Raw genomic sequence first — 24,474 nt, 5'->3', positions numbered from 1 at the left:
ACGAAAAAAAACCTTCGTTTTAATGATTGCCACTCCAATTTACGTATCATGTCTGTGGCACTATCTCCCCTATTTCGAGATAATACAAGATGAGCTGCCCTTCTTTGTGCTTTACCGATGTCATCCGTCAATCCCACCTGCTGCAGATCCCACACCGCACAGCAATACTCTAGAATAGGGCAGACAAGAGTGGTGTAAGCAGTCTGTTTAGTAGACCTGTTGCAACTTCTAAGTGTTCTGCCATTGAATTGCAGCCTTTGGTTTGCTCTACCCACAACATTATTGATGTGATTGTTCCAATTTAGGTTATTTGTAATTGTACTCCCTAAGTATTTAGTTGAATTTACAGCCTTCAGACTTAAGTGACTTATCGCGTAATCAAAATTTAGTGGATTTCTTTTAGTACTCATGTGAATAACTTCACATTTTTCTTTACTCAGGGTCACCAGATACCTTATCGAAATCATTTTGCAATTCGTATTGGTCATCTGATGACATTACAAGATGGTAAATGACAGCATCATCTGCAAACAATCTAACACTGCTGCTGAGATTGTCTCCTATGTTGTTAATATAGATCAGGAGCAACAGATGGCCTATATCACTTCCTTGTGGAATGCTGGATATTACTTCTGTTTTACTCTATGACTTTCCGTCTACTACTAGGAACTGTAACCTTTCTGAAAGGAAATCAGAAATCCAGTCGTACAACTGGAAATATTCCATAGGCACGCAGCTTGGCTAGAAGACTGCTTGTGAGGAACTGTGTCAAAAGCCTTCTGGAAATCTAAAACTATGGAATCAATTTGACATCCCCTGTTGATAGCACTCATTACTTCACGAGTATAAAGAACTAGTTGTGTTTCGCAAGAACGATATTTTCTGAGACTGTGCTGACTACGTGTCAATAAATCTTACATCATAATGTTCGAATACAGAATATGTTCCAAAACCCTGCTGAAAATCGACGTTAGTGATATGGGCCTGTAATTCGACGGATTACTCCTACTTCCCTTTTTGGGTATTGGTGTGACTTGAGCAATTTTCCAGTCTTTATGTACGGATCTTTCTGTAAGCGAATGGTTGTATATAATTGCTAAATATGGAGCTATTGTATCAGCATACTCAGAGGAATCTGACCGGTATACAATCTGGACCAGAAACCTTGCCTTTATTAAGTGATTTAAGCTGATTTGCAACACTGAGGATACCTACTTCTGTGTTTGTCACCCTGGCAGTTGTTCATGATTGGCATTCAGGAATATTTACTTCATCTTCTTCTATGAACGTGTTTCAGAAAACCATATTTCATAATTCTGCTTTTGCAGCACTGTCATCAGTGACTTCACCGCTGTTATCGCGCAGTGAAGGTATTAATTGAAATCTTGCCACTGGTGCACTTTATGTATGACCAGAATCTCTTTGGGTTTTCTGCCAGATTTCGAAACAGAGTTTCGTTATGGAAATTATTAAAAGCACCTCGCATTGAAGTACGCGTTGTATTTAGAACTTCCATAAAACTTTGCCAGCCTTGAGGATTTCGCATTATTTTAAATTTGGCATGCTTTTTTCGGTGCTTCTGCAACAGCGATCTAACACATTTTGTGTACCATGGGGGATCAGTACCATCACTTATTAATTTATGTGGTATATATCTCTCAACTGCTGTCGACACTATCTCTCTGAAATCATTCCACAAATTTTCTACGCTTAAATGATCAGATCGGAAGGAGTGAAGACTATCTCAAAACCGCACTAAGAGCATTTTTATCAGCTTTTTTTTTTTAAATAGATGAACTTTGCATTCTTTTTGATGGTTGTCGGTGTTACAGCGTTCAGCTTAGCAGCAACTGCCTTTTCGTCACTAATCCCGGTATTCGTCATGATACTCACTATTTGTCCAGGACTATTTGTTACTAAGATGTCAAGTACGCTTTCCCAACCATTTACACTTCATGTGGGCTCATGAACCAATTGTTCAAAATAATTTTCTGAGAAAGCATTCAGTACAATTTCAGATGACGTTTATGCCTGCCACCACCTTGAAACATATAATTTTTCCAGCATATTGAGGGTACATTGAAGTCACCAACGACTATAATCGTATGAGTGGGCTACCTATTTGAAATGAGACTCCTATTTTCTTTGAACTTTCAGCAACTGTATCTTCCAAGTTGGGAAGGGGGGTGGGAGGGGGGGGGGGGTGCTGAAACAATCCAATTAATAGTTTAGTCTCACTGTCCAGTATAACATCTACCCATACTACTTCGCAGGAACTATCTACTTCAATTTCACTACAAGGCAAACTACTTCTGACAGCAATAAATACTCCACCACCAACTGTATTTAATCTATCCTTTCTGAACACTATTAGATTGACAAAATTTCGGCTGAACTTATTTCTGGCTTTAGGGAACTTCCTGTACCTATAACTATTTGAGCTTCAGCGCTTTCTATTAGTGCTTGGAGCTCTGGTTCTTTCCCAACACAGCTACAACAATTTACAACTACAATACCAATCATTTCTGCAACCACCTTACTGTGATTTACCTGTCCACTTTTAGACGCACGCTGTTTCTGTGGTTTCCGAGACCTTCTAACCTAAAAAACTGCCCAGTCCCTTCCACACAGCCCCCACTACCTGTTTTGCCGCTTCCTGTGTGTAGTGGACTCCTGACCCCTGATTCAGACCCTCCACTCGGCTCTGCACCGAAGGACCACAGTTGGTTCTATCGACGATGCTGCAGATGGTGAGCTCTGCCTTGACCTCGCACACAAGACTGGCAGTCTTCACCATTTCCACTAGCCGCCCGAAATCAGAGAGAATTTCCTCCGATCCAAAGCAACGCACGTCATTGGTACAGACATGAGCTACCACCTGCAGTTGGCTGCACACTGTACTCTTCATGGCATCCAAAAGCACCCTTCCACATCCGGAATGACTCCTCCCGGTATGGACACGGAGTGCACACTGGCTTCCTTCTCCTTCTCCTCCTCCTCCTCCTCCTCCTCCTCAGCAACCATGTTCCTAAGGGACCCCATCACATGCATAATGTTGGAGCTCCCAACTACTAGCAAACCCACCCACCCTCTGTGAATGCCCAGACCTTGTGGACCGAGACGCTTCCGCTGGAACAGGGTGGACGACTGCATTCAGCTCATAGACATTGTCAGTCACAGATAATGCACGAAACCTGTTCGTCAAACAAACCAGGGAGGCCGTACTATGGGGCCCTTGGAAAGATTTTCACTGTCTGCCAGACTCTGGAATCATCTCCCGCTCAACCGCGGGTTCCCGGGGCGGCCACAGCAGTGAACTGATCAGGGAACACATGGGACGTACTTGATATTCCTTGCATCACTGCGTCCGACACTCCCCCCCCCCCCCCCCCCCCCTACAGTGTCGGGAATGCTGGTTTTCTCACTTTAAAAGGAACCAGCAGTGATTGAGCCATCATGGACTATAGCAACACATTTATACAATTTTTCATCAGTACCCTAATGTTCCACATAAATTTTAAACTATCCCAATACAGAATATGGTGTATATTAAATTTCAATAGCACTGCACAATAAAACACATTAAAAATTCTCTATAACATGAATTCTTTCTGACAAAATGTCAGGCAGGCTGCTATGAATTTCACCAAAATTTATACACTGTGAGAGTGATGTAAAACTTGAAGGTGTTTACATTAGGTGTGTCGGAGCTGTTATGCAACATTTTTACTACCATGGTCTCCAATGCCTTGGCAATGGACAGTTAAATTCTGAAGCAGAAAAACAGGCTGAAATATGTCATCACGAGTCGTGACGAAAGACCCCCGCCCAAGTTGTTCTGACCCAATCTCATTTCCTTGTCGTCAGGACTTTTGGTGTCAGCTTCCCTAGAAAGTACTAAAAATTGAATAAAAGATGTCCAATTTAATTTGAGTACCAGCAGAATATGAGTGCGTATTCAGTGTGCCTCCACCATCTTCGTTTCTTATGGCTTTATATGTTTGCATTGAAAATAAAATCTAGTTTTTTTTCCCCTTTAGAACAGGGTCTTTCTAATGGAAATGATTTAAAAGAATTTATAGAAGATTGTAAAAGTTGGCTAACAATAATCATTTTTGGCATTTTTACAAAAACTGTCAGCTTTGACAATTTTCAAACAACTGGAAAGCAATAGGAGAATGAAATTTTATTTTCTAAGACTGCATTGGTAGGTTATTGCATGCAAAGTTTCAGGTTTATCCCGTAATTAGTTCTGGAGATATAAAAAGCTAAGCTTCACTTTTACTCCGGCATCTATCTTTTTTGGCTAATTTGCTTCAAAATACTGATATGGAAGTTGCCCAAAGAATATTCCTTTTTATTATTTCACTTAACAGAGGGCAAAAAGTTGTACAGGAAGGTTAAGTTTTGTTTCTTTCAAGAATATTGCTGGACAAGTTATGTCTCAAAGCTGACGAAAACTCAGGCGCACTGTAAACACCTGTGCTTTGAGGATAAACAAATGACTATATTTCTGCAATCATTATATTGGCAAAAGTAAAACTTTACACATTTTCAATGGGAACACATGCGACTTCACACACTATTTGACAAAATCCGTGTTGGTCCTGTGGGGACTTTTTCTGAAATTAGGCCACTTGGCATGAAATGGCCCAGCTACAACTCTCAAAATTCCTGACAATCCCACACATGAACCATTGAGTTAAGGTATTATCTGGTAATTTAGATGAAGGTGGCACATCTTATTTTAAAGCAAACTTTGATGTGTTAGATTAACTAGGGAGCAAGTCACAGCAGTAAAAGCCACCTTAACGAGTTTTGATTATACAGGAATTTCTAAAAAGAGAAATGAACAGATCACTATATAAGGAATGAAAGCCTCTGTTAATATACAATACAATCTAGGAATAGCTTTGACTCATCATTGAGAAGCTAATGTCTATTTTTAATGAGCTTTAACAGGAACTGATCTGCTAATTATAGTAATTGTAAATGCACGAAATGGCATTTTACAGCTGCATCTAATTAATCCCATGCAAGTAGCAAATATCTGGAGCTGACTAAAGGTGACAAAGGTAAGAGATTCCCAATAGCACTTACAGTGGACAATGGTTAACAGTTGTGTAAAGTAATCGACCTTTGTGTGTTCACTGCTAGTAACATTTAAGTTCTGTATTAAAAATTCCTTTTATACACAAGGGTGTATTTAATATCTATACATTTTGGCCACTTCTTGTTCAGTTAGATGCGACGGAAACACTTATTTACATACACTGGATATCTCTCCTATGGGCACATTTTCTCTGGGGTTTCAGCAGATATTTGCAAATTCGATTTTACAACATGTAGCTGAAGTCTGCTCAAACAAATTCCACTGGTCACATGTTTCACAGTGTCCAGCATCAATGGAGAGTGACAGTGTTTCCCAATACAAACAAAATGATTTTTAAATCAGAATTGTGTCCAGTAAAATATGAAGAATTATCAGAACTCCAGCAGCAGCTGAGTAGTGCTGATCATGGTGGTGGAGCCAGCACAGCTCAGGACTGTGCTGGCACTGCTGGAGTACTGGTAATTCTTGGTGTTGTACTGCCCCTGTTAATACACACTGATAAAACAAATATCACACTTCACTAATTAAGTATCGCTCTGTCGACTGGGCACGTTGAATTCCACTTTGAACATAATTTCGTCTGTAATGGGAACTAACCACATCCGTCTAGTAGGCACTGCTCATGCATAGTTGTTTACATCTTTGGTCGGGTTTAGTGACATCTCTGAACAGTCAAAGGGACTGTGTCTGTGATGCAACATCCACAGTCAATGTCTATCTTCAGGAGTTCTGGGAACTGGGGCAATGCAAAACTTTTTTTTATGTGTACAGTAACTAGATTCTATCTGTCATGGCAGGTAATGAAATTGAAATAACCTTAGGTGTTTACCTGCCTTTAACAAATTGTCTTGTGACAACTGATAGCATTCAGGAACTCTCACTATGTACTTTTCCAATTCTCCTAATATTTGTCACTGTTCTTCCCTTGTTACTTAAAAAGCTGTATGGTTCTGTCCCTACTGCATGGACTTTAATCTTTGCAGTATCACCAAATTGTCTTCTACTGAAGAGTGACATTTATTTTTTCACTATGGTAAAGGTGCATTCTAAATAGTATTGAAGGCTCTAATACGGATATATTAGTGATGTGGTCAATCAACATTTAATATAGCTACGCAACACTGGAAGCATAAAGAAACCCACGATGATGACAGTAGCCTACTGTGTCCAGTTCACTCTAAGTAACTTGCTTTGTTCTTTTTTGGGAAGCATATCAAAACTGGTATACAGTCACTTGAGGAAAGATCAGTATTTATTTCCCATTAAGCAACAGTTGTAAAACAGATTAACAGAACTTTGAGTCAGTAGCTGAACACTACTCTATAACCCTGTAGAGGGGAATGATTTGTTATGAAATGAAGTTATCAGAAACTCCACCCTTAATGAAGGTGGGATTCGATTGCTAAACCACATGAGGTGCGTTTAAGCCTCAAATACGGAGGAATGATTAGGGGAATCACTTGATTAGGTCTATGAGGGTTTCTTAAATCAAGTGGTTTTATTGAAACTACTTTTTGCTAAATTTCTTTTCCTTACTAGAGGATTACTATGAAAAGAGGATCTACATGGCCGTAATTTTTCCCGAGGGCATGCAGCTTTACTGCATGATTAAATGATGATGGCGTCCTGTTGGGTAAAATATTCCGGAGGTAAAATAGTCTCCCATTTGGATCTCCGGGCGGGGACTACTCAAGAGGAAGTCGTTATCAGGAGAAAGAAAACTGGCGTTCTACGGATCGGAGCGTGGAATGTCAGATCCCTTAATCGGGCAGGTAGGTTAGAAAATTTGAAAAGGGAAATAGATAGGTTAAAGTTAGATATAGTGGGAATAAGTGAAGTTCGGTGGCAGGAGGAACAAGACTTCTGGTCAGGTGACTACAGGGTTATAAACACAAAATCAAATAGGGATAATGCTGGAGTAGGTTTAGTAATGAATACGAAAATATGAATGCGGGTAAGCTACTACAAACAGCATAGTGAACGCATTATTGGGGCCAAGATAGACACAAAGCCCACACCTACAACAGTAGTACAAGTTTATAGGCCAACTAGCTCTGCAGATGACAAAGAAATTGAAGAAATTAATCAGGGAGTGGAGGGAGATGAAAATTTAATAGTCATGGGTGACTGGAATTCGAGTGTAGGAAAAGGGAGAGAAGGAAACATAGTAGGTGAATATGGATTGGGGCGAAGAAATGAAAGGGGAAGCCGCATGGTAGAATTTTGCACAGAGCACAACTTAATCATAGCTAACACTTGGTTTAAGAATCCTGAAAGAAGGTTGTATACATGGAAGAAACCTGGAGATACTAAAAGTTATCAGATAGATTATATAATGGTAAGACAGAGATTTAGGAACCAGGTTTTAAATTGTAAGACATTTCCAGGGGCACATGTGGACTGACCACAATCTATTGGTTATGAGCTGTAGATTAAAACTGAAGAAACTGCAAAAAGGTGGGAATTTAAGGAGATGGGACCTGGATAAACTGAAAGAACCAGAGGTTGTACAGAGTTTCAGGGAGAGCATAAGGGAACAATTGACAGGAATGGGGGAAAGAAATACAGTAGAAGAAGAATAGGTAGCTTTGAGGGATGAAGCAGTGAAGGCAGCAGAGGATCAAGTAGGTAAAAAGATGAGGGCTAGTAGAAATCCTTGGGTAACGGAAGAAATATTGAATTTAATTGATGAAAGGAAAAATATAAAAATGCAATAAATGAAGCAGGCAAAAAGGAATACAAATGTCTCAAAAATGAAATCGACAAAGTGCAAAATGGCTAAGCAAGGATGGCTAGAGGACAAATGTAAGGATGTAGAGGCTTATTTCACTAGGGGTAAGATAGATAGTGCCTACAGGAAAATTAAAGAGACCTGTGGAGAGAAGAGAACCACTTGTATGAACATCAAGAGCTCAGATGGAAACCCAGTTCTAAGCAAAGAAGGGAAAGCAGAAAGGTGGAAGGAGTATATAGAGGGTCTATACAAGGGCGAGGTACTTGAGGACAATATTATGGAAATGGAAGAGGATGTAGATGAAGATGAAATGGGAGATACGATACTGCGTGAAGAGTTTGAGAGAGCACTGAAAGACCTGAGTCGAAACAAGGCCCCCGGAGTAGACAACATTCCATTGGAACTACTGACAGCCTTGGGAGAGCCAGTCCTGACAAAACTCTACCATCTGGTGAGCAAGATGTATGAGACAGGCGAAATACCCTCAGACTTCAAGAAGAATATAATAATTCCAATCCCAAAGAAAGCACGTGTTGACAGATGTGAAAATTACCGAACTATCAGTTTAATAAGCCACAGCTGCAAAATACTAACGCGAATTCTTTACAGATGAATGGAAAAACTAGTAGAAGCCGACCTCGGGGAAGATCAGTTCGGATTCCGTAGAAATACAGGAACACGTGAGGCAATACTGACCTTACGGCTTATCTTAGAAGCTAGATTAAGGAAGGGCAAGCCTACGTTTCTAGCATTTGTAGACTTAGAGAAAGCTTTTGACAATGTTGACTGGAATACTCTCTTTCAAATTCTGAAGGTGGCAGGGGTAAAATACAGGGAGCAAAAGGCTATTTACAATGTGTACAGAAACCAGATGGCAGTTATAAGAGTCGAGGGGCATGAAAGGGAAGCAGTGGTCGGGAAGGGAGTAAGACAGGGTTGTAGCCTCTGCTCGATGTTATTCAATCTGTATATTGAGCAAGCAGTAAAGGAAACAAAAGAAAAATTTAGAGTGGGTATTAAAATCCATGGAGAAGAAATAAAAACTTTGAGGTTCGCCAATGACATTGTAATTCTGTCAGAGACAGCAAAGGACTTGGAAGAGCAGTTGAATGGAATGGACAGTGTCTTGAAACGAGGATATATGATGAACATCAACAAAAGCAAAACGAGGATAATGGAATGTAGTCGAATTAAATTGAGTGATGCTGAGGGAATTAGATTAGGAAATGAGACACTTAAAGTAGCAAAGGAGTTTTGCTATTTGGGGAGCAAAATAACTGATGATAGTCGAAGTAGAGAGGATATAAAATGTAGACTGGCAATGGCAAGGAAAGCGTTTCTGAAGAAGAGAAGTTTGTTAAAATCGAGTGTAGATTTAATTGTCAGGAAGTCTTTTCTGAAAGTATTTGTATGGAGTGTAGCCATGTATGGAAGTGAAACATGGATGATAAATAGTTTGGACAAGAAGAGAATAGAAGCTTTTGAAATGTGGTGCTACAGAAGAATGCTGAAGATTAGATGTGTAGATCACATAACTAATGAGGAGGTATTGAATAGAATTGGGGAGAAGAGGTGTTGATGGCACAACTTGACTAGAAGAAGGGATCGGTTGATATGACATGTTCTGAGGTGTCAAGGGATCACCAATTTAGTATTGGAGGGCAGCATGGAGGATAAAAATTGTAGAGGGAGACCAAGAGATGAATACACTAACCAGATTCAGAAGGATGTAGGTTTCAGTAGGTACTGGGAGATGAAGAAGCTTGCACAGGATAGAGTAGCATGGAGAGCTGCATCAAACCAGTCTCAGGACTGAAGACCACAACAACTCATTCAAATCTAAATCCATATTCTGCAAACCATTGTGAGGTGAGTGGCAAATGGTACATCCCATATTGCACCAGTTATTAGGGTTTCCTCCTGTTCCTTAAATGAGCGCAGAAAGAATGAGTGACTGAATGCCTCCTACATGTAGTAATTATTTTAATCTAATCCTCAAAATCCCTATGTCAGCGAACATAAGTGATTTCAGGATATGCTAGAATCTACATTGTCTTGCATGCTATTTTACTTCAGTAAAATTTATTTTCCTGTTGATACTAAGCTTCAGAACACATTCTTCTCAACAGAGAGGGCAATTTCTGTTCCATACTGGATGATCACCTAGGTAGTTCATAATTTTATTTGAATGTGTACAAGCATATTCTCTCTCTCTCTCTCTCTCTCTCTCTCTCTCTCTCTCTCTCTCTCTCTCTCACTCACTCACACTATGCAACAGGAAATTTGAGCTCTTTAAGCAATAGTCGAATAACCAAAATTTTGACACTTACAACAACTCAACATTTGACACATAAACCCAACTACAGTAGATCTACCTTGCCGCAATACGACAAGGAGGCTTGAAACTGTGGTATCGATAGTTACGATGCCACGGCATAGGTGCAAGTTCATAGGTTGGCACTACGAAACTGACACCAATGACAGCGGCGCCTAGAAGCCGCTGTGAAGCTCTACAATCGCCACTCTGGATTCAGCCCATCTGATTCAGAGCCGAAGACCAAACAACTTAGTTTCTACTTCATAGGGGGCTAGCCATTACAGACTGATACTTCAGTTACTTCAGTGATAGTTTGTCCAACTACTAGTAGCTGTTAGCGTTGATGCCTGTGCGACTTCGCACCTAAATGCTCATCTCAGCCAAAGTTAAGTACAATTGATGTACTAAAGTATCATGTTGAGATATACCAAAACCACTTTTAATTGCAGTACCACGGGTTCTACTTCACCTGCTCTTCCTAGATTCGTACATTTGGCCTACCTTTCAGTTTACGGGAGCAGATCCACGTGCTGGCTTCCAAGCGGGATACAAAAAGTGCTGCTTTAGTTTTGTCCCTTTGCCTGTGTGCGTCTGCGTATGAATGCTTCCCCTCGCTATAAGACTTTCATTTGTGTAAACCATGGCTTCGCCACAGGAACAGGCTTAACTGTCCGATCTAGTACATTTTCAGGCTCAGCAAATGATGCAGCTGCTTGCTGCCATAAATTGACTGGTCGCAGTACAAACTGTAGTTACTTCGGTACCTCCGCCATCGCCATCAGTACCACTGCCGACGCCTCCAGCGCCACCATTTTGTGCCTTCAATCTTGACACTGAATGCTGGCCAGAATACATCGCCCAGCTCGGGGCACACTTCGCAGCATACAACATACCAGGCACAGAGTGGCTTGACTTTTTCATTGCCACTAGAAATTCTTTTGTCTGTGGCGTGGCCCTACTCAGTCCAATAAATCTTGGTTAGCGGACCTTCAGAGTCTAACTTCTGATTGTGACTTTCATTGCCCGTGTGGACGCTCATATGCGGATATAATCATTAGAGACGCTATTGTGCAGAAGGTGGCGGATCACCACATTCGCGAACAAATCCTCAGATTTAAAAACCCGTCTTTGCAGGAAGTAGTGGACTTGCTAGACAGACAAGACACATTAGACATGGCTACTTCCATGTTTGACATGGCCCCGGGTATGTGTACTGTTAGCGCGGCACAACACGTGCCCTCCCGCCCAGCTCCAGCACGGCACGCCACACCGCTCGCACGGAAGTAAACAAGTTTCCCACCAGGCACCTACTCAGAAACTGAAATACTGTCCGCACTGCTTTCGTGCCCAATCGCAGGACAGTTGCCCATCCCGTCAAGCACAGTGTTATTTTTGTAATAAGAAAGAACATGTGCAGGCTGTGTGTAGGGAGAGAATCTCTAATTCCCAACTTGTCTCCCGTTTGCGTGACTCGCATGGGTGTCACTGCAACGTAAACCACCATGCTCAAAATTCACATCGGCCTATGGACGTTAGCACCATTTATTCGAAGCCTTCTACTTCACGTGCTTCTACAGCTCATGTGTGACTCAAGTTTTGCCAGACACTTCCTCTCGCATTCAGCAAGATGAGAAAATTTTTTGTAACTTTGAACATTTGTGGACGTTCTGTTCGCATGCAGCTGGACACTGGAGCATCAGTTTCTTTACTGAACAAATCAACGTATGACTTGCTTGGTTCGCCCCCGCTTCGTCATTCGCATTCCATGGCTGCATTTACTGGACAGGAAATCTCAGCGCTCGGCATGTATAGTTTGCAAGCCATGTATGGTGCAACGACACGTATAGTGTCTTTCCATGTGCTCCGCTCATGCGGATGCAAGATGCTACAAACATTTTTGGCATGGAGGCATTTGAACTTTTTGGCCTCACAATTCAGGACAATATACTTTGCATCAGTGTTAGTGAGCATGCAGACAGCATTGCTGCACTATACGATGATTTTGCTGAACCCTCTTCTGATGGCCTTGGTTGTGCCACAGACTTTGCAGCGCATGTTCTAGTTAAAGACAATGCCATGCCCGTTTTCCATTGCGCAAGCCCGGTACCACACGCACTGGGTGATGCCATAGCTGCTGAACTTGTGCATTTGCAAGACAGTGGTGCCACTGAACCTGTTTCTGCTTTGCCACGGGCTTCCCTTATGTGTGTATGAAGACACCAAACAGTCATCTCCATATTTGAGCTGACTAAGTCTACAGTAATTCCTCAGACCGCGTCCTGTAACGACATTTTTGATAAGCTCGGTGCGGGAAAATTCTTTTCCACGATTGACTTGCAGGACGCATACTTCCAAATTCCGCTCGACAAACAGTTCCTTGTGTGTGGTCTGTGAAGTTTGACGTTGCTTTCCACAAGCTCAAGTCTGCTTTGTTGAGTGATCGCTGTGATTCCTTTCAATCCCTCCAAACTAGTTGTTTTGGTTGTTGATGCATCTTCTCACGGCATCGGAGTGGTTCTCTCGCACCGCATTAATTCTATCAATTGCCTAATTGATTTCGTGGCGAAGTTGCTCAATTCTGCCTTGTAAAACTGTTCTCAAATCAAGAAAGAAGCTTTAGCTATTGTATATGGAGTGAAAGTTTCACGATTTTTTTGAACGGTAAAGAGTTCTATTAGGTCACTGACCATAAGCCTTTGACGTCATCGTTCCACTCGTTAGAGCCAGTTCCGCCCCATAATGCACAAAAGTTGCAATGTTGGTCTGGTCATTGGAGTATTGTGCGGACGAAGCATTTACCGCGTCGTCACTGCACTGGAGTTGGCATTGATAAACAAATTGAGTATTTGCTGGCTAATTGTCACTCTTGTGCGGAGCATTAATCAGCTCCCCGCCAACACTTCTTTCCGTGGCCAACTCCTACTGAGCCTTGGCAGCACATTCATATTGATTTTGTGGGTCCTTTCTGGGACACCCACTGGCTGATAGTTATTGATGCGTACAGCAACTTTCCTTTTGTTGTGCCTACGTCTTCTACTACATCTGCGAGTACTATTTGGGCTTTGACGTCTATTTTCTGTATTGAGGACCTTCCTTAAGTTATTGTCTCCGACAATGGCCCACAATTTGTGTCCTCTGAGTTTGAAGCGATCTGTGCTGCAAATGGCATTCGCCCTCTGACCTAAGCCCCGTACCACCCCCAGTCAAACGGTGAGGCTGAATGTTTTGTGCATACATTGAAGTCACAGATGAGCAAATTGCGCACCTCGCAATCCCGCGAGCATGCGCTTTGGCCTTTCCTTGCTTCATGTCGTTCCCAAACGTGCGACACCCGTTCCCCAGCGGAATTGCTACATGGCCGTGCCCATCAGTCGCTCCTGCAGCTTTTGCACCCGCCGCCATGCGCTCCTGCTGCTTTGCCTGATTCTGGCTTGGTGCTGCAGATTTGGTGTTCTATCACGTTTTCTCTGGCAGGCAGCGGTGGGAACAGGGGCGCATTCTTCACCAGCTTGGTCGCGCCTTATTTGACATTTCTGGTCCCTCCGGCACTGTCAAGCGACACCAGAACCAGATCCGTTTGAGCCATTCTTGGTTTTCTGCCGCTGGTTGTTTTCTGGCAGAATTGGAGGCTTCGCGGCATCCACCGCCTCAGCCCACGACTCCACCGATGGAGGCTCCACCATGAGCACGCCTGCCACCGTTGCCGCTGCAGGTCCGATCACCTGCAATGGACGGGCACCTCTTGCCAGCCCCATGGCCCCACATCTGGCCGCAGTTGTCGTGTTCCTCTGCGGTGCCGGAACCGATGAACACGGAGGCTGCCGTAACGCCGCCGCCCATGGAGATCGCTGCTCTGCCTCCTCATCCAAGCATACCGAGTGGCGGTGCGCAGTCTGGGCAGAGTTTCCACGGGGTATTTTCCTCACCCCCTCATAAGCAATTAGTGGACGCGGGTGGACAGTGCGCCCCGGCAGTTCCTCTATCCGCCCCCTCTGTTGCCACGCCCCTGGTCCCTCCACCCGCCATCAGAAGCCCTACTCAACGACGGTGCATCGTTTCACAGGTGAGGGACATAGTATCGATAGCTATGATGCCACAGCATAGGTGCAAGTTCATAGGTTTGCTCTACAAAACTGACACCGACGACAGCGCCCTCTAGCCGGCACTGTGCAGCTCTACGAGCGCCGCTCTGGATTCAGCCCATTTGATTCCGAGCTGACGACCAAGCAACTTAGTTTCTACATCATAGGGGGCTAGCCACTACAGAATTTGTTACTTAAGCTACTTCAGTAATAGTTTGTCCAACTACTAGTAGCTGATAGCGTTGATGCCTGTGCGGCTCGCACTTACGTGCTCATCTCAGCCAAAGTTAAGTACAACTGATGTACTGAAGTATCGTGTTGAGATATACTAAAACCACTTTTAAGTGCAGTACCACATGTTCTACCTCACCTGCTCCTCCTAGCTTCCTACATTCGGCCTACCCTTCAATTCACAGCAGCAAACCCACTGGCTGCCTTCCAGGGGGAATTTTTTTTTTTTTTAAATCAATTTTCTTTAACAAACAATTTAATTTCTATTTTTGTGATGTCTGTGAAAACCACATTCACTTGCCTTTCCTGCAATTCTCTGGGTTCAATTTTCATTATTTTACAACAGACAATGCCCTTAACAAAATTTTCAGTGTGATGTATTTCAATCTGTTGTGGGTTATAGCCTCCTTAATTGTAATTTAGAAACAATTTATGTGGTGTATCCATCTCAACCAGTAAAATGATTGTTTGAAATAGGCTGGTTCTAGACACTTGGCACTTGCTTCTTATGCACTGTAATTGCGGAAAGGATAGGCTTTTTCCATGGCAACAACTCTAAATTGGAAACCTTTTATGCTTTTACTAACATTAATATTATACACACTTCAAAAAAATGTTTTGCATCGCCGCAGTTCCCAGAACTCCTGAAGGTAGACGTTGGCTGTGGATATTGTATCACAGACACAGTCCCTTTGACTGTTCAGAGATGTCACTAAACCCGACCACAGATGTAATAACCAAACATGAGCAGCGCCGACAGCCGATCAGTTCCTGTCATTCCACCAGGAAGGAGGTACACTGATCGTGTCGTCTGTACTTCAACCACACCTAGACGGTCAATACCGCATTTCATTCGCATTGTTACTTGGTGCCAGGAAGGGCTCTCAACAAGGGAAGTGTTCAGGCACCTCTGAGTGAACCAAAGCAATGTTGTTTGGACATAGAGGATATACAAGAGAGACAGCAACTGTTGATGAAATGCCTCACTCAGGACACCCAAGGGCTACTACTGCAGAGGATGACTGCTACCTACCGATTATGGCTCGAAGGAACCCTGACATCAACGCCACCATGTTGAATAATGCTTTTCGTGCAGCCACAGGACATCATGTTATGACGCAAACTGTGCACAATAGGCTGCATGATGCGTCACTTCACTCCAGACATCCATGGCGAGGTCAATCTTTGCAACCAAGACACCATGCAGCACGGTACAGATGGGCCAAACAACATGCCAATGAACTGCTCAGGATTAGCATCACTTTCTCTTCAACCAATTGTCGGAGATGTGTTTGGAGGCAACCTGGTCAGGCTGAATGCCTTGACACACTGTCCAGCAGGTGCAGCAAGGTGGAGGTTCTCTGTTGTATTGGGGTGGCATTATGTGGGGCCGACGTACGCCACTGGTGGTCATGGAAGGCATCATAATGGCTGTATGATACGTGAATGCCATCCTCCGACAGATAGTGCAACCATATCGGCAGCATATTGGCGAGGCATTCGTCTTCATGGATGACATTTCACACCCCCATCGTGCACGTATTGTGAATGACTTCTTCCAGGATAACGACGTCACTCGACTAGAGTGACCAGCATGTTCTCCAGACATGAACCCAATTGAACATGGCTGATCCACCAACCACTCTGAGGGATCTCTGATGAATCGCCATTGGGAGTGGGGCAATCTGGACCAGCAGTGCCTTGATGAACTTGTGGATAGTATGCCACGATGAATACAGGCATGCATCAATGTGAGATGACGTGCTACTGGGTATTAGAGGTACCAGTGTGAACAGCAATCTGGACCACCACCTCTGAAGGTCTCTCTGTATGGTGGTACGCCATGCAATATGTGGTTTCTATGAGCAATAAAAAGGGGCGGAAATCATGTTTTTATGTTGATCTCTATTCCAATTTTCTGTACAGGTTCCACAACTCTCAGAACCGAGGTGACACAAAACTTTTTTTTTTAAAAAAAAAAAAAAATATGTGTATTATTTAATTTCATGGAAGTACTACCAAGATGAGCTCCCTTCTATTGGCTGGATGCTCTTACAAGCAGATAACACCACGAGAGAAGTGTGATGAGCCACAGCATACCCAAGAGCTGCAGGTATGGGAAGGATCCAAAATATTTTTGCTAACCTACTAAAACAGATGATACATGCATCACATGGGCTATCCTTTTTTCCCTTATGTGTTTGTACAGGGTGAGGCATAAAAAATGAACGGTTTTCAAATGAACAATACATCATTAGGAGTGCTTCAAAACAATTTTTAATTACAGAATAACACTCAAATAATGTTGTCATTTAACAAAATTAATGCTTGAAAACAATGTCTCCCAGGTGACGGCTGGTTTCAGCAACGCACTTCTCAAGGCACTGTCTGAAGTTGGTTTCAATTCTCTGCAACATGCCTCTGTCTATTTGGATGATTTCAACACTAACAGTTTCCTTCAATTCTTCAAATGTACGTGGTTAATGCACATACAAACGTGATCTGAAGTAACCCCACAAAAAGTAGTCACACATGGATAGGTTAGGGGAATGGTGAGGCCAATGAATGTCCCCGAACCGGGAAATAACTCTACCTCGAAAAATAGTCTTAATTGCCTCCATAGTCAATCTTCCCATGTGAGCTGTAGCTCCATCCTGCTGAAACCACACTCGCTGGATAGGAAAGACTTTTTCTTCTTAATTCAGGTAGGAAGAATTCAGTGATCATCTCTCTATATTGTTCAGAGGTTACGATTAGTGTTCCGTTCTTGTCTTGGAAAAAGTATGGACCAGTAACATCTGTACCTGTCACGGCACACCAAACAGTCACTTGGGATTATGTAATGGTTTCTCAAGCAGCGCTTTTGGGTTTTCACTGGCCCAATAACGACAGTTCTGCTGATTTACCATTCCATTCCAATGGAAATGAACTTCATATCTGATAAGCAAAATAATGTTGTCATTTTGCTCAAATATGGCCTCCATTTCTCAGGTAAAATTTACCCACTGTTCATAGTCCCTTGGGTTTAATTTCTGCACAATGGCCATTTTGTAGGGATGAAATTTTAGGTCAGTATGCAAAATATGCCTTACCGAGTGATTACTGAGGCGCAGCTCAGCCAAGTGTCTTCTACCAGATCGGCCAGGACTACAGAGTATGGCTTGCCGAACTCTTTTCACATTTTCTAGTGTCTGAACTATGCAAAGTGCTCCTGGACGTTTTCGTTCATAACTGTTCCTCATGTTCAAAATGATTCTACCCAATGTAAAATGGTGTTATGAGTGGGAATACTATCATGTCTAGCGAGATTGAAATCGCAACGAAACGCACGTCCCACTGCAACGATAGACTCACTATTGCGCACAAAATTATTGTAGCTAAACATACGATGTTGCAAAGTCCGCAGCCTTGACTAAACAAAATGGCAGGAGCTACCGATTACGTTACCATGTCGCCCCCCCCCTCCCACCCACACACACACACACACACACACACACACACACACACACACTCCAACGGCCTGACCTGAATACTAGCTGTTCTAAAAACGTCCGTCCTTTCTGCCTCACCCTATACCAACAATGTTATGTAGGCAACTGCACAAAAATCACTACTCTTGAGACACACTGCGAGAACAGAATTCACAGAGCTCATGGTAAAGAGGGGCTGACAGTGTTCAGCATCTTCAGTTTCTAGAATACAAGATAGTATCCTGCTGACATTCTACGCAAAACAGAAGTGCACACAAAATACATTGAGCTGGGGGCTTGTATCAGTAATTAACCCTATAAGTGACACTGGTAAATATATGGTTTCTTCCAGTTCCACTCACAGATGGAGTGTGGGAAGAATGACTGACTGAATACCCCTGTGCATGCATAAATTTTTCGAATCTTATCCTCACGACCCCAGTGTGAGCAATACACATGGGTATGCAATACATCCCTTGAGTAATCATATAAAGCCGGTTCTTGAAACTTTGTTAATAGACTTTCTCGGGATACTTTATTTCTGTTTTGAAGAGTCTGCCAGTGCAGTTCCTTCAGTATCTCTACGACACTCTTCCACACACTGAGCAAACCTGTGACCATTCATACTGCCCTTCTCTGTATATGTTCAACATCCCCTATTAGTTCTGTCTGGTACGGGTCCCACACAAGTGAGCAATATTCTAGGATGATACGCACAAGTGAGTTGTAAGCAATCTCTTTTGCAGACTGATTGCACTTCTACCATATTCTACCAATAAACCAACATCTACCAACTGCTTTACCCATGACAAATTATGTGATCATTCCATTTCATATCCGTACGAAATAGTAAAATATTACACCCAGGTATTTGTATGAGTTGGCCAAATCCACAATGACTCACTAATATAATAGTCATAGGATACTATGTTTTTTGGTTTTGTGAAGTGCACAATTTCACTTATCTGAACATTTAGAGCACGTTGCCAATCTCTACACCATGCTGAAATCACAAAGATCTGATGGAATACTTATGCAGTCTCTCAGATAGTAGTAGTCCATTACAGATAACTGCATCATCTGCAAAAAGCCTGATTTTACTATTAATATTATCTGCAAGGTCATCAATATAGAGCATGAACAGCAAAGATCTCAACACACTTCCGTCAGACAAACACAAAGTTACTTCTACATCTGACGATGACTCTCCATCCAAGATAATATGCTGTGTCCTCCCTATCAAAGGTCCTCAATCCAGTCACAAATTTCACTTCGTATCCCATAAGACTGAACTTTTGAGAATGAACATAGGTGCAGTACTCAGTCAAATCCTTTTTGAAAATCAAGAAACACTGCATCTAATTGGCTGCCTTGAGCCATAGCTTTCAGTATGTCATTCTGTCCAAGATACGTCATTATGTTTGAGCTCAGAATATGTTCTAAGATTGTACAACAAATTGATGGCAATGGTATTGGACAGTAGTTTTGTGGATCACTTCTACTGTCCTTGAAGACAGGGGTGGCCTGTGCTTTTTTCCAAGAACTGGGCACAGTTTTTTGTTCAAGGGATCTACAATAGATTATAGTAAGAAGAGCTAACTCAACAATAAATTTAGTATAGAATCTGAAAGTGATTCCACCAGAGCCTGGAGCTTTGTTCAATTTTAACAATTTCAGCTGTTTCTCAACAACCTGGCACTAATACTTATTTCAGTCAACTTTTCAGTGGTTTGAGCATTTCAGCTTTTGCTTTGCTACCCCAATTTTCAGTTTCTGTCTCATTTGTTAGGGACTGGATGCTAACTTTGGTGCCACTAACAGCCTTTACATATGTCCAGAATGTCTTTGGATACCGTGAAGTGTCAATTGGCAATATTCTGCTATGGTATTCATTGAAGGCATCATGCATTGCTCTCTTTGACAGCCAAACATGTTTAATTCAGCATCTCTCTATCTACAGCACTACACTTTGTTTTATATCTATTACATAGTGATTCTTGTTTGTTTAGAAGTTTCTTTACAGTGCCTATATACTATGGGGGGTTCCCTCCCATTATGAACTATTCTACTGGGTACATATCTATCCACTGCACGGTCAACTATTCTTTTACACCTGAGCCACAATTCTCCTACATGCTCCTCCATTAGATCCAATACATTTTCATCATGAGCGGGGTTCTGAACAAACTGTTTTCAGAGAAGGCATTCAGTAATGTTTCACAGGATTACTTATCATCATGCCCACCACAAACAAAACGTTAATTTTCCCAATTTATTGTTGGCTGATTAAAGTCTCCAATAATGGTTGCAGTACAACTGGGGAACTTATGTACAAGTGACAGAGGTTTTCTCTAAAGTTTCCAGTTACATCAGGATATGAGTCCAGTGAGCAATGGAAAGATCCAATCATTTTATGCCCATCCCTGATACTGAGTCTTGCCCAAACAATCTCAAATTCAGCTTCCATTTCTATCTTTGTGGATGAAACTTTTGTCTACTACAACCAATACACCACCTCCTTTCCCATTTGCCTATCCTTTCGATATACACTTAAAATAATGATGTGTAACCGATTTTCTTCTGATTCTTTGGTACAAATATTTATCACCCCATTCCTCATGGTAGACACACAATCCTCTTAGCACAAGTTTACTCACTGCTATTCCTAAAGAGCATTACTGGCATGTATTTCATTGTTATGCTGAAAAACAAATCTTTGTCACCTAAAGGACTTAAAAGAAAAATTAAAGTGCTATTGAATGTAATAGTAGAAACATAACTTCATTTTACCATTCAGATAATTTGAATTTTCTCTCCACAATATGGGTATCTACACAGCCCACACTTCTTACTGTTGAGCTGACAGTAATTTATTTGCAACTTAGTTTGTTCCTCATCTATCTTGACTTGCTCCTCCAAACTTTATTTCCTTTCCCATTTCTTAACTGCTCACATTTTGATTATCCCCCCCCCCCCCCCAAATCTCTTTGCCTATACCTAGCCGCTTGTCATCTTCTGCCTTTCACGATCTTTTGTTTCCACGACTATGTTGAAATAGAGAAAAGATGAGCAAATACCCAGCCTAGTCTTCCTAAGACTGTACCTTTGTGCTGACCTAAAATGTCCAAAAACATTACATATTAACTATTCATTTTAAAAGGATGTATATAGCTGTTTCTACTTTGGAATAACAGTTGACTGTTTCCAGTTACAACCAACCTCAGCTTTCAACATTACACTAGGATGCCAACATTACTGTAGCCATATTGTTCTCTTGTTAACTGTTCCCTGTGGTGAAGATCACAATGAGGTGACACTCACTTCATAGTATATGTAATTAATAATACAGTTTCATTTATCAGTATATAAACACACTGAACGGAATGGCATCTATTAGCTAAGTCTGATTGCACTGGAGAAAGCTGTCAGTACTGAACAGTACAATTCTATTTAAATTACAAATCAGCCACTGCATCAACTTCGTCCTCAGAGTGAACAAGGAATAACACACCGTGATGAATGTATCGATTTATCGGCTTATGTGCATAATGATTTCTAACTGTAAACTAAATTGTTACAGTAACTAAGAACTAAAAATGAAGGAATTTGTGACAATCAACTGTACATAAGGTTATAAGGTTCAATATATTGGCAGATACTGAAAATCCACAAATTGTCCTTTCAGGAAGTTTTCACAAAACACTGGACAAGGCAGTATTAATGATCTTCAAAACAGGAAAGCAGATACAATCTTTTCCATATTCCAACTAGAACACTTTTAAAATTTGAATAAAACAGTCATTCCTATATCCCCCAGTTACACGGAATGGAAAATTAGATGGCAGGTACTGCATGAGGAAGTTTACAATAAATGTCAACTACCAAAGTGCACTCAGCGAAACTTATTAAAGTGAATTAAAGGTATATTCACAACAAGATGTACTGCACACTTCGTACTCACTTGTTCCGTAATGGTGCCCTGTCAACAGTACAGGGTTTGTACTTTCCTTTGTCTGCCAATTCGACCACTTCATCAATTTTATTTTCAATGGCAGTGCACTGATCATTATCAAACAATCTTCTCTGCTGAATCCCTGTATGAATTTGCTTCAAGAGCACTAAATTTTCATCTACATTGTATGGTGAGTACTGATATGATGGGCTAATGTATCTGCAAAAAGAAACAAGTGCTATCATCACTCTTGCAAGCCGTTCAAAATCAATAAAAACACAAATATTTACACACGTTTTAGGGTCATAAATACTGAAAAAAGGTGAAAAAGTCACCAACTGAAAAAGTTTCACACAACTACTGTTGCTCACAATGTAGTCCGTGTCACAGAGTTTAGCACTGCAGTTTAAAACCAATTTATGCGAAAACATTTATCATTGACGTAGTAACAACTACATTTTTGGCATTATTACTACTGGTTAGAGCAGTCGATTGTTGGAGAAACAGATTTCACATAAAAGTAAAATTCACTTTACTTGAACCTGCCCGCAACAACAAAGCGAGTTTTTTTAAAGGCTGACAAGCCTCGTAAACGCTCTTCCCTTCGATGCAATGTGCTCGACTGAATTTATGGCCCACAACTTCATTAATACTTCTTTCCAACCATAAATGTCAAGCATTTTTAAACAAGTATTAAAGGAATATTATTTTGCACTAATGTACATAGTTTAAGCGCAAAATGTACCACCGCATCCGTTGCTTCTACGACAGAACACGTTATATTACATACAGTCACGAACGTGTGTAAAGCGTTAGTTACAGCAACTCGCAAAATTAACTTAAGCCGACTGTTGGAAGAATTCAGTATAACAACAAATCAACTACATCGTTACAGTTACGTTCAAGAATATCTTAAAGAGGTAAGTGAAATGACAAAACTGACTTCTTTTCTTTTTGCTGAGATTTCAAACTTTTCTGTTTCAGCTGCAACTTTTGCCTCAAATCCGTATAGCCAGCTGCCATGATATTTTTACATCTATTGCGCATCCACTATATTCACCATTGCTTCAAAGCATGGTTTCGTGATAGTCTGCCGTCCAAGACAAATAATATCTCTGATTTGTGAGAGTATATCAGACGGCAAAACAAAACATCGAAGGCATAGATGAGTATTTAATTATCCAGTAGAAGGCCGGAAAATTACCTAATCCAAGACATGACTGTTACTTCCTATGATGGAAATTCCCCAAATGCCGTGGGGGGGGGGGGGACTAAAAAACTAGTGCCTACTCCAATTTAGCGATTCAGAACAGTGGACTTGATTTGTTTATTTATTTATTCAGCCGTGGTACAATATGCAATGTGTAGATGTAGTCAGTGGCTATTACACTGATTGTTATCAAAATGACATATCATACATAATATTTTACAAATTTTATAGTTGTTACAATTAAGGCCAATTCAACTGGCCGTCACGAACCCGTCATACCACCGTCACGTGAGAGTGTATTCACAACGTTCTTCCCGTCACGTCGCGTCAAATCGCTTATCCCAGTAACAAAAGGTGAACTTGAGATGATGAGATACCACCAGTGATACAAAAAGTCGGAGTATAGTGTCGGAATTGAGGAACTAACAGCCGTAAAGTTTATTAATGCCCAAAGCAACGTAAAATTTTGATCAGTTTTGTGTAGTAAAGTGCTGAGAAGTGAAACAACATTTTAAAATATTAACATTTATTTACTGGCTATATATATATATATATACCTCAAATGATATTTATAAACGTTTACCTTCTCCACTATAATTTTTCTCTTACGTTACTAATAACGTCACCAACATTTGTATTTTTCTCTTCATTGTAACTGGCTTTACCACTTAAAATGTTGTTTAATGAAAAAACTGGTTCATAGACTTCTGTTTTTATTTATATACAGAGTGGGCGTCAGCTCTGTTCTCCTATCGCAAAATGTAAATAACTTTTCCTAGTCGGAAAAATATCCGTCTAGTCACGGTACATATACAATTTGCCAGAAAAACGCAGCAAAATAACAAAATAAATATTAAGAAGAGGCAAAACTGCGAAATCCTCTACTGTAACACGAGTTCACGCGGCGAAATTGGTCAAATTCCGATGTTAGCAGACGATGACACCATCAAAACCTTCTCCCCAAGAAATCTTGACACGACCTGACGTTACATGACGGTTCGTTGACAGTGACCATGGAGGCCGCCATTTGAAATGCATTGTGGAGTGTTTTCACGTGACGTGACATGAAGTGACAACCAGTGTGAATTACCCTTTGGCCGTACAGCAAGGTTTGTTATTTCAGATATTGTTACATATTACTCATCGATGGATATCAAGTTATGTATTACGTGCTCAATGACTTTAAGTGGCTATCTACAGCGTTTTAAATGTTTATTTACAGTGTAACAAATGTAATTTAATAAATGTTTTTCTGCCTGCTTAATTAACATCTTTAATTTCTTGTGGCTAGCTGCTGTACAGCTTGAAGGATGATCCACATCACACCGCCACCTTACATAATCCTTAGAGTGTGTTCAGGTAAGA

The 24,474-nt window shown here is 41.4% G+C and overlaps 1 protein-coding gene across 1 annotated transcript in view; it reads right to left on the bottom strand.

Annotated features, from left to right (window-relative positions):
- LOC126334740 (RNA demethylase ALKBH5-like) overlaps positions 1–23,121 on the bottom strand; it is a 96,802-nt gene extending 73,681 nt beyond the window's left edge. The window contains exons 1-2 of the mRNA XM_049997286.1: positions 22,843–23,121; positions 21,909–22,118 (exon numbers count right to left, since the gene is read on the bottom strand). Coding sequence (XP_049853243.1) covers positions 21,909–22,118; positions 22,843–22,946 — 314 coding nt within the window. The 5' untranslated portion in view covers positions 22,947–23,121. The remainder of the gene's footprint in view (positions 1–21,908; positions 22,119–22,842) is intronic.
- Positions 23,122–24,474: the final 1,353 nt, after the last annotated feature.

Source organism: Schistocerca gregaria, chromosome 2 (genome assembly GCF_023897955.1).
Source record: "Schistocerca gregaria isolate iqSchGreg1 chromosome 2, iqSchGreg1.2, whole genome shotgun sequence".
Classification (NCBI taxonomy): domain Eukaryota; kingdom Metazoa; phylum Arthropoda; class Insecta; order Orthoptera; family Acrididae; genus Schistocerca; species Schistocerca gregaria.
The sequence above is the reverse complement of the archived record's forward strand: the minus strand, read 5'-3'. Positions and strand labels throughout refer to the sequence as shown.